Source organism: Periophthalmus magnuspinnatus, chromosome 4, assembly GCF_009829125.3.
Source record: "Periophthalmus magnuspinnatus isolate fPerMag1 chromosome 4, fPerMag1.2.pri, whole genome shotgun sequence".
Classification (NCBI taxonomy): Eukaryota; Metazoa; Chordata; class Actinopteri; order Gobiiformes; family Gobiidae; genus Periophthalmus; species Periophthalmus magnuspinnatus.
The window spans coordinates 20330185-20342059 of record NC_047129.1 but is presented as its reverse complement, the minus strand read 5'-3'; the positions used below and the strand labels follow the sequence as shown (position 1 = coordinate 20342059).

At 40.5% G+C, this 11875-nt stretch overlaps 1 protein-coding gene across 2 annotated transcripts in view; it reads right to left on the bottom strand.

Moving 5' to 3' along the window:
- cachd1 (cache domain containing 1) overlaps positions 1-11875 on the bottom strand; it is a 100755-nt gene that overhangs the window by 36105 nt on the left and 52775 nt on the right. For both annotated transcript variants that reach the window (XM_033965202.2, XM_055221024.1), the window contains exons 7-12: positions 11488-11704; positions 10602-10769; positions 5365-5652; positions 4794-4943; positions 2586-2709; positions 2089-2206 (exon numbers count right to left, since the gene is read on the bottom strand). In XM_033965202.2, coding sequence (XP_033821093.1) covers positions 2089-2206; positions 2586-2709; positions 4794-4943; positions 5365-5652; positions 10602-10769; positions 11488-11704 — 1065 coding nt within the window. The remainder of the gene's footprint in view (positions 1-2088; positions 2207-2585; positions 2710-4793; positions 4944-5364; positions 5653-10601; positions 10770-11487; positions 11705-11875) is intronic.

Here is an 11875-nt window from a genome sequence, read left to right as displayed (position 1 = left end):
CAGGGCAGTTTTACTTTACAACTCCTCCAGTTGGGGTCAGAATTTATTTAACGGAGAGTCATGTAAATCCTTGTGTCTCAGAGCGAAACAAAGTCCAGATGACCTCCTGCCTCTGAAACCTTGATATACTGGACCACTTCTGCATGAATGAGGATCACAGCGTCTCAATGGTTCTAAAGGAGCAAATGTTTTAAACGTTGGCTACATTTTTTTTCTATATCCATTTTTTTTGTCTCCAGTCAGGCTAAACAGAACAGCCCTGTGTGTAAAGGGGCCATGAGACTGTACTGTAACAATGGAACTGTCCCAACATGTGGCTCGTGGGTTTGTGTTTAAACCCTGGTTTTATCCAGAATGTTACAATAACTTATATTTTTCAGGTCAAAGTTCACTGACAGTGATGGGACACAGCACATCCTCCCCAGTGTTCACATTCCCTCAGTGTTTTTGTTAGAGTCACTTCTGGTGTTTTATGGGCTCCCAAAACGTCTCATTGAGGAACTGTTTTAACTCCAGCTATTATAAATCCTCAAGCAGAAAGTTTACAGTTTAAGACAAAAACCCTAATGTCAAAAAAATATTCTTATTCCACAGTGTGTTTTAAACAGGTTTTGGGCACAGTTTATAATAACTACACTGTATTAATTAGTTTAAAATGATTCAGGCTCACACAGACTGTATAAAGAAGTGAGTGTGACGTCACCCACAGCGTTCGGCTCCAAATGAAGCTCATCAAGGCTAGAGCGGTTACAGCGGTGAATTTGGAATATTTGGAATTCTGACCAGGAGTATCATAGCAACCAAAGAGCCAATCCGGAGAGAGGCTGTGGAAGGTGACGCTCTTTCCTGCCCGCACTGCTTGGTTTTGTCTCCTATTAATGTTCATATCTTGAGTTACAAAATAAAAACTCATCCATGCATCCATGATCACTTCCTGTTTGGAACATGTCCATTTATATAAACAGTCTATGGCAAAAGCCGAAGTTAAATCTGTCAACTGGACAAAACTTTGTAAAAGTGAAAACATTTTGCTGCTCATCCAAGCTGCTTCTTCAGCTCTGGTTCTGGAAGCGGCAAAGCAGCAAAACGTCTTCACTCCTACAACATTTTGTCCAGTTGACAGATTTATCTTCGGGTTTTGCTATGGATCAGACACAACTGAGGGATTACAGAGACATAAACAGTCAATGCTTACGAGTTCATACTTTATTAAAGCTAATGAGGTGTAGTTATTATAAAGGCACAGGCTTTATCAAAGATAAACCAACTGTCAGTGTCTTCAATTCCTACAAGTTCAGAAATCTAATGCTGGTGTATAAGCCTCGTGTGGACCTGAGCTGGAGTCATGTTTTCACAATAAAGTTAAAGCTCTTGTTTGGACTAAACCTCCTCTGGATGTTCCTCTTGGTTGGACTTTCTGCTCTGGATGTTCCTCTTGTTTGGACTAAACCTGCTCTGGATGTTCCTCTTGTTTGGACTTTCTGCTCTGGATGTTCCTCTTGTTTGGACTTTCTGCTCTGGATGTTCCTCTTGTTTGGACTTTCTGCTCTGGATGTTCCTCATGTTTGGGCTAAACCTGCTCTGGATGTTCCTCTTGTTTGGACTAAACCTGCTCTGGATGTTCCTCTTGTTTGGACTAAACCTGCTCTGGATGTTCCTCTTGTTTGGACTTTCTGCTCTGGATGTTCCTCTTGTTTGGACTTTCTGCTCTGGATGTTCCTCTTGTTTGGACTTTCTGCTCTGGATGTTCCTCATGTTTGGGCTAAACCTGCTCTGGATGTTCCTCTTGTTTGGACTAAACCTGCTCTGGATGTTTCTCTTGTTTGGGCTAAACCTGCTCTGGATGTTCCTCTTGGTTGGACTTTCTGCTCTGGACATTTCTCTTGTTTGGGCTAAACCTGTTTTGGATGTTCCTCTTGTTTGGACTTTCTGCTCTGGACATTTCTCTTGTTTGTACTAAACCTGCTCTGGATGTTCCTCTTGTTTGGACTAAACCTGCTCTGGATGTTCCTCTTGGTTGGACTTTCTGCTCTGGATGTTCCTCTTGTTTGGGCTAAACCTGCTCTGGATGTTCTGGATGAGCCGTACCAGTTTCCAGGCGTAGCTGACGTTGTAGGCCTCTTTACTGTTGTCCCTCAGCCTGTTCATGTGCCAGGACAGAGACGAGTTCACCGGGACAGAGATGATCTGACTGCCCAAAGGAAGGCTACACAACAAAAACAACAACAAAACGTTACTGATTAAAGCCACACTGTGTAATTTTCTGGAGATGGCACACTGAATAGAAAGCTAAATCCACACTTTAAATCATTATCCATAGAGAAAGAGGAGATTTTTATGCCGTAACAATTACAAGGAAACAAGAAGGAGGAGGCCCTACTCCAGACCAGGTAATAGTCAGGTTTGTGGAGGTGCAAGCCCGCTCATGGTAAAAATGCAAGTTTTTCAATGAATCACAAATGAGAAAACATGCTCTCATTGTAATCTATCCTGTAGTCTAAAAAGTTACGTATTTGGCCTTTAAATAAAAATGAAATATTGATTCTATTTTATTATCAAAAAGTAACAATGAGGTCGTTCTTTACCTGAGAATATTCTGCCGAACTGCAGGAAATCCTGGGATATTCTCGTAGTGGATGATGTCTGTGTGCAGCGGAGGCTCAGTCATGAGGTACGGCCGGATCAGCGATGGATGCATCAGAGTGTAACCTGGAAATAAGACAAATATACAAGAAAAATAAATATAAAACACGAGGATGTAAATATGAAACAAATCCCACAAAATCACATCTGTGGACCGAAAAAATATGGAACAAAATGAATGACTTGTATAGCAGTGCATCATGGGAGCATCTGGAGTTTACTTTCACTTTTTAACTCTCAAAATGTCTGGAAGGTTCAACACAATTTAATCTACAGTTTAAAAGTTCAACAACTGCAACAATTTAAGTAGCACTAATTACATTGCAAACAACAGAATATCCTGCCTTATTCTGCAGTTAACCTGGCAACTCCGCAGTGTAAACCTCTACAAATACGTTCTGAAACACATGGGGTTTTGTATTAGTTTGTCAGTTTAAAAGGGACAGTCTTCTTAGTAGCATTGGGATTCCAGCTCCCACAGATGAACGCTGTTGTTGTACCCTTAGGCAAGACACTCAACCCTGTTCTCTAGTTCAAAAGCTTGTAAATATTTTGTTTTTTAGTTGTTCAGCTCTATTTCTCACCTTTAACTCAAGCTGTACAAAACACACTAAGAACCAAAGGGACAAACCAGAGATAATCAAAGCAGGAAAACCAGTCCATCCACTTCAGTTTTGTCCATTCAAATCTGTTCACTTTGCACCAGTATTTCAGTTTCTGCTTTGTTTTTTAACTGCAGGTATCACCAGGCTTCTGTTACTCAAATCCCACACAAACCTGTTCCAGCGACTGACAATGTGCATGTGAAACACTTTAATACACACAGAACTAAACTAATCTCTTAAACTTGATACAGTTGAAACCAGAAGTTCACATACATTGCATAACAAGACACTTTTTCACTCAAATCTTGTCAATAAACCTCAGAAGAAGAAGACGAGCAGTAATGGGGCGAATATGGCACTAGCAATAACATGATTAATCTTCCCGCCTTAAAAGCATTTCATAATTTTGACAAATTCTTCACCTGCCAAAGCATCAACCATCTGCAAAATGTATAGCATCAAATGTAAAGGGAAAAATGCCCCCGAGGTGTGAGGACGGGGTGGTCCCTCGCCCTGAGCGCGAGGCTGTGTGGTCGTTCGCACAGCTCGCTCTGAACACGAGGCCGTGGGCTGTGGACATGTGTTTTTGTAATATGTGAAGTGCGTCTATAATGAAAACATGTGTCAAAGTGTAAGAAACAACATCTGCACTAAAGCTAATGTGAAAATCTGATCCAGGAATTAAGTTTTATACTTTGAGGTGAGAATCAGGACAAACCTTTAATAAAACGTCCTCAAGGCTGTTACTGAAGTAAAAGTACACACACGCACACAGGTAAAAAGTTACTCAAGTAAAAATACCCCATGAAAAAATGTACTTATGTAAAAGTATTTAAGTAGATCTGAAAATGTACTGTTTAAAAATGCACTTTAAGAGTAAAAGTATTTCACACAAGTGTTGTTCATTTGTTAAAGTGTAAATGTAATGACAGATTCAAAATGAGACATTTTGGTCACAGTAACAATATGAATCCATGTCTTAGTTTTTCTTTTGAATTTTGTGTATTTATTTTTGTTTTAGTAAAAGCTGAAACTCAAAAACTTTAGTCAGGATGTCTCCACGAACATGGTAAAAATAACCCCTCAAATCATATGAGAAATGCTTTTACTGTTCAGTTCAAAAATGTAGTGGAGTAGAAAGTACAGATACTGCTCTCAAATGTACTGTAGTAAAAGTAAAAAGTATACACTGTAAAATGTACTTTAGTAGAATTTTAGGTATCTATACTTTACTATTTGTGCATCGTTACCTTCCATCACTGATCTGCAGCCTGTTCTGAGACAGTTGGGGGCAGTTTAAACCAGAGACGATCAGATGTGGATTTTTGTCTTGCTGATGTTGCTAATGTGAAAATTTATATATAATTTTTTTATCTATAGCATGGCCCACAAAATGTAGCAAAGCTGTAGTTAAGTTAACTAATGATGTTTTCATTTTTGTAAAAATCCCTAAACGTATTTATCTGAAGTAAAATAATTGTACTTAAAGACACCAACACAGACATAAGAAAAACTGTCCCTCGTTTACATCATCATGAGCCTGACCTTTGTTGTCTATGAGGAACGTGTATGAAGCCAGAGAGTCCTGGTAGTACGTGACGTCCTCTAAAATGTACGCCAGGTTCACGTCGACTCCGACCACGCCCAAAAGCAGGTTTCCAAAGTAACAGGGTCGGCTCACAGTCATGATGAACCCTGAAGAAACAAACAGTTTTAAAGAAGGCGCTCATCAATATAATGTGTTTGGGTAAGAAAAAAAACACTGTGCAAATTTTAAGGAAATCTCTGACACTATACTGCCATTTAATTTAAAGCTGCACTATGTAACTTTTGTGGTGGAGGATCCGTGACCTACTCGTCTCCATTTAGATGTTATTGCTTTGCTAAAATGCTATACTAGAACATTCCAGGCAAAGCAACAGCATCTCCACAAGGACAAGCAAGTGGCAGATGAAGTTCCACAGTGCACCTTTAATTTGGAAGAAAAAAACAGCTAGTCACATAGGAACAGCTCAATTTGTCAAGGAAGGCAACATTAAGCAACATTAAAGTCCATTAAAGTTCGGTAAAGTCCATTAAAGTCGACTGACCGAAGCCCGTTTAAGAGCCGACTCACCGTCTCCCATCGGGTCGGCGTACGCCAGGCTGAAGTGGGCGAGGTCAATCATTCGGTTGGGCAGGTTGATGTAGAACCGTCCCACTGTGGTCTCCAGGTTACTCAGCTGATTAAGAACCATCATGCTCCCCTTAACAACCGGCATCATGGATCCTCCCACCGACCCCGACCCTGATGACGCCGCCAAGAAACGCTCCCGCTCAAATGTCCGGTCCATGCCGTATTTGACCGAGTTCTGCTCAGCCAAGTCTCTGAGGAATGCCAGCTCCTTCAGACCCGTGACTCCCTCTGCAAAACAAAAACAGAGCGAGTCAGTGAAGAGGAGCTCGTTTGGGTTAAAAACAGTTTATCAGACGGATCCACAGCGAGAGGAGGCGGAGCCAAGACGAGTCATTAAAATAATTAACACAAACATTTATAAACTCACTGACTCATAAAACATAATTTCTACGTAAAGTGTAAACAGAAAAGACTTCATGTTTGGTTTTCCAACTATGAAATATGCAAATATGTTTAATGCCATACTCTGGAATATTACAGGCAAATGAACAAGAAGTCCTCCTCCTAATAAGAGTCAGGCCTGTGAAGATGCAAGCGCGCTCACAGCAAACAAAATGTAAAAGAATAAGACAAAACATGCTTCTATTTTAGTATATTTTTGACTAAAAAGTGACATACTGTAGCTTTAAGTGTAAATACGCAAAACTTATTTCATGTTATAATTATTCATGGGTTTCAGCTTCCATGTGTGACATTTTGAGGACCTTTTACAGTTCAAAACATATACATATAATTAGATATAAATATTTTGCTTTGAATTGTTAATTGTCATGGCAACCGTCCTAATTTATCATAATTCTGAAATCCAGGGATCTGAAATAAAATACATATGCATAAATAGAGCCTTTGGTCACAAAAATAAATGCAGTTCTGACCCAAACAGCAAAAAGAGGTAACAAATAACGATTCTCTCTCCTCTTTGTCAGTCTCAAAAACTGAATGTGCAGTTCAGTCCAAGTTGTGGTCAGAACAGGTCAGCTTATATCACTTGTAAGAAACTGAAACTTGGAAAATCATTTAGCAATTCACACTAGTCTGATATTTGGAAGAACATTAAGCCAAACTCCATTAACTCATAATAACATGGCGCCACAAAAGGGGTGTGGCCAAAGGTGTGAGTTAATAGAGATTCAGAATGGAGCAGACAATTGTAAATTATAAATGTACAAGTTAAATTATAGCTATTTAAATTGTGCTGTTGAAATTGTTGTGCTGTTGAGCCATAGACACACACAGACCTGACGCTGGTGTGGTCAAACGGAGTCAAACGGAGTCAAACGGAGTCAAACGGAGTCAAACGGAGTCAAACGGAGTCAAACGGAGTCAAACGGAGTCAAACGGAGTCAAACGGAGTCAAACGGAGTCAAACAGAGTCAAACGGAGTCAAACGGAGTCAAACAGAGTCAAACAGAGTCAAACAGAGTCAAACAGAGTCAAACAGAGTCAAACTTGTGTCACTCAAAAGGCTCAACCTGCTCCCAACTGTCAACTGTCATCACGATACTAAAATTTAAAAGTCCATTTCAAGTCCAGTCAAGAAATTGAGTCGGTACAGATTCCGATACCACAATAATAAAAACTCTTTCTTTAAACAATAAAATGTGATTTCCCACATTAAATGGTAGAACTTTCATTTATATTCCCATGTGGTCTTAGCAACGCTGTCAATCAAACCTGTTGCTAGCGCTAGCGGGAACAACCCCGGGGGAAAGAAGTCGTCTGATTTGTCTGTTATTAATGTTCATATCTTGAGTTACAGACACAATAGTGAAATTATATATACAGTCTATGAGCCCTATACATAATACAGCAATGCAAACACTGTGAGAGTTTGACTTTGGGACTTAGGGGTCACACAGGGGTCACACAGAGGTCACACAGAGGTCACTCAGAGGTCACACAGAGGAGAGGACAGCACTCCGACGGCTCCATGCAGCTGTTGTTTGCAGCAGTGTGCAGTCAGCGTGTGGATTACAGCACAATCCCTGTTTAATGCCGTGGCTTTGCTTTAGTGATCAACACTGCAGGGCCTGATGGGAGCCACAGTCACATGACCACATACCGTTAGCATGTCTGTTTGTTAGCCAGACCAACAACAAGAGGACCAGAGGCAGTTATTTTCTGTTGGTAAAATTATAAAACTATTACACTGACGACTAATGTTGTAGCTGAATTAATGAGTTATGCAAGGCTGAAAAAAATGTGTAAATGTGTTTTGGAAGCAGAACTAGCTGCTACTAGCTAATTAGATGAATACTGCTTATTTAGGCTGAGTTTGGAGTCTTTTTATGTAAAAACACTCATTTTAGTTGCTTTCTAGACATATTAAAGTTTCCGTTATTTGTAAAGTGAATTTGAACTGAACTATTGGTATCTTTCTCCCATGTCAAAACACTTTTCCCTCATCAAAAACAGGCCTGAAGCGGTTTGAAATGTCATCCGTGTGTTTCAGTAATCTAGCGATCTCTCCCATACCGGCCTTACCATTAGCACTATGATCATGTACAAAGCTCCACCCACAAGCTCATGCCCGCTCCTTGCTAAACCAGTGGTGTGTGCGGGAAGGGGCGTTACCTTCAACAACCTCGCTCTGGATTGGCTCTTTGGTTGCTATGATACTTGCAGTCGGATATACAACTCAGCTCCAAATTCTCCGCTATAACTGCCTTGACGAGCTTCATTTGGAGCCAAACGCTGCCACTTCTTTAAACAGTCTCTGGTTTAACCTCATGATAAAACTATATAAATTACTTTCATTTGGATTCAGTTATTATCATTAGTCATCCTCATTCTGATAAACAATACTTTTGGATGCTTTAGTTGTAATAATATTTAAAAACACGTGAGGTACAAAAGCTCATACCCTGTCATGGTGTGGAACTGGAGCCTCTTTGAACAATCACAACATTTGGGAGGAAGATGTGAGAACAGGACACACAGACTACAGCGCCCCCTTGAGCTGTGCACTGCGTCTGTGCCCAAACAAATCTTATTTTGGATATGCAATTCAAATAGACTCAAAGGATGGCAGATTTCGGCTTCCTTTTCATCATGGAAGCTTTTTAAGCAGCCCTGGTCCTGTCCGTCACAGAGCGCCGCTTTGAAGTCTCACTCTGCCTTAGATGTAGCTCATTTCCATTTACTGATGCAAAAATCACTTATATTAACAGTGGACATTGGAGAAGAGGAGGGAGTGAGGGAGGCAGATGGTTGGACCGGGATAATAAAAGGGACTGGAGAAGCATACACACTTGAAGCCAGTGCAAAAATACACAACAAACAAAAGGCTTTGAGGCAGCTGGAGCCGCTCAGGCCCCGGAGCTTTGTGCCCAAGAAATGATGGTCAACAAAGAGGCCAAATAATTACCATAGTGTATATATTAATGGAGAAAGCTAGCCTGCTAGCTGCCACGTTGTAAATAGGAAGTGAGCACGAGCAAGGTTCGGTGCAATTCGGCTCCATTGACTCTGGCTTCAATTCACTTTCTCTTGAAAAACTGTGTCCCCTCTCTCTGTAACTGCTGCTGTCAGACGTGTCATTTTGGTCTTAAATGTTTGTATTAACCTGCTCTACATGATCCTGGGGTTTTTATTTCACTTTTTTTTTTGTAAATCAACATATGAACTTTAATAACAGACAAATCAGGTGCTCTGGCTAGTGTTAGCAACAGGTTTGAGTGCCAGCGTTGCCTAGTGATAAATTAAAAATTCCGACCGCGAGTATCATAGCAACCAAAGTACCAATAAGGAGCAAAGCTGTTGAGGGTAGCGCCCCTTACCGCCTGAACCACTGATTTAGCAGGGAGCGGGCGCTTACCAACATCAATCAAACCTGTTGCTGGCGGGAGCCTCGTTGGGGAAAGAAAGTGCCAGATTTGTCTGTTATTAATGTTCATATCTTGATTTACAGACACAATAGTGAAATAAAAACCCTAGGATCATGTAGAGGGGTTAATATGAACATTTAAGACCAAAATGATGAGTCTGACAGCAGCAGTTACAGAGAGAGAGGACACCGTTTTTACACAGAAAGAGAATTGGAGCCAGAGTCGATGGAGCCGGAAGTACACCCATGATCACTTCCTGTGTGGAAAGTGGCGGCTAACAGGTTAGCAACGTCCATTTATATATACAGTCTATGAGTTGGATACAGAAATGACAACATGAAAACGGCACAAAAGTTGCTTATTTTCTGTCGTTAGTTTGGTTTGTTGGTCAAATGTTATAAAAGCCTAAAATGAAAGACAAATGTAAAATATGAAACTGCTAAAAAGTTAAAACCAAATAAGCACCGACTGTGATTGAACTCTGACCATTTTTGGAAAGTGGAAAATTTTGAACCTCAGTTTTGTTTAGGGATCGGCTCCACAAATGTGTTAATAATTGTGCAGCCTTTTCTGAATAACACCACCACTTTTGCCTCTAGAAAAAAAACAACTATTTAAATCAGTTTGTGCCAACAGAAAAGACAGAAAAGACTTTGAACTCTGTGCCAGCTCTCATGTGCGCCTAGCAATTAAAAATATATTAACAACCAACCAGGTCCAAACATCTGCATTTTGTTAAAACTGAAAATACCATAGAATCGTGTCCTGCCTCCGGCTCAGTATTAAAATGAGCGATGTGATGATGTCATGAGAACTGGAGGCGCGAGATCGAGATCGAAACCGCAGTCATTTGCATGGTTCCATTTCCAAATCGCCAAGACTAAAGTTATTTAAGTCATATCCCTCTATAAACGTTATATAAAATGTATAAATGCTGCTAATCCTGTAGTTTAGACCTCTACATAATCACACACGTCTCTACGATTCTTGTATTATTGTGAAGTTTATGTTTAAATCAAACAAGTTCTTCAAACTGTTCTGTTCAGATGTTTCACTATGTTCAAGTCATTTCTTTTCATTTAGCCTCTGAAGCTGTTTGTTTTATTAAGTGGTTTTAGATTAATATTGTGATTTAAAATGTGTAAATTAAAATGATCAACAGGGGTCAAAGATGAGAACTATAGAGACACAAGCACAATAGGACGGATTTAAAGCTCTTGGACATTCTACAATTACACATACAACAAATGGAATCACAAAGCTTGTCAGAAAAATCATAATTCGAGATTTTGCCAAACTAAATGCAGCTTATAAAGCAGATAAAAAGGGTGTGGTCTGTGTTGGACTGACCGTTCATGAGGGCGTAGGTCAGGATCATGACCGTGTTGTTCAGGATCCTGTTTTCCTCTCGGATCACGCTCAGTGTCGCTCTCTTCTCCTGCTCCGAGGAATCTCGAGACGTGACGCCCGACGACAAGTAGATGATCACCATGTCTGTGGCCGTCACCGAGTTAAACACTAGAGACAAACAAACATGTATGAAACGGTCATGTCTGTTGATACTTAGCAGCTGATGTCATCTACATTCTCTGGGGGTGTGATGCTAACTGAGGCACTGCTCTGACTAAAGATCTGTTGCTCAGGTTAGACTTTAATTTTAGCTTTATTTTAACACAATCTGATCAGAACGAGCTGACTTGGTTGGAACTACAGGCTAGCTCCTGAGAATGTGCTGCTTATATCCATTCTGTTTTTTTTTACCTGAGTTTTCAGACTAACTGGAGGCACTGCTTTGTCTGAAGCTCTAATACACACAATCTGAGCTTTGATTTAACACAACCTGACCATAAAGAGCTGATTTATCTGAACTCCAACAGGTGAGCTGATTTGAGTTGTTAAACAAGTCCCTCTCAAATAGCATTAGAGTGATAAACTAGTTAGCATTAGCCAACAGTTTTTCAGTGAGTCACTCTCACGTTTCTGTGTAAAATCAAACTCCTAAACAGGACCACGAACCCTCGGACTGACCATAGGCTCCTGAAAATGTGTTCCTTAAATCATTTTTGCATTTTTACTGGAGTTTTCAGACTATTTTGAAATTTTTTGGGTGTGTTTGCTAAATTGTGCATTGTGTCTTCATGCAGCTGCTGAACATTCTGCCATACGCATGCATATAGAACCCCCCCCACAACGTGCTCTATATTGTTGATATGGCGTGTGGTCAGGGCAGATTTACTTGTGTGGTGCTTGGTCAGGCTGGTAGTGTTGCGCAGTAGTTGGAAGGCCTTTTGGAAGCCGGCTGAGTGCTGCGTGAACCCGTCTGACGCCTTTATATTAGAGATGAAGGTGCTCATCTTCCTCTTCGTTTCACTGGTGGCTGGAGAGAGCAGGGACTTGTAGCACTGGTCCAGAGAACAGGCTCGAACTGCGTCTGCCACCGACAGAACAGACACCTGAAGAGAAAAATATAAAACACGGGAGAAGATGATGGTTATTGAGTGTTATTGAAAAGCTGTTTGGGATTACAGCTGTTAGGAAGACAGAAAATTACAATATTACAGCACAGTATTGTCTAGAATAAGCACGCAGGTCTCCATGGAGATGTTATTGCTTTGCTTTTATGC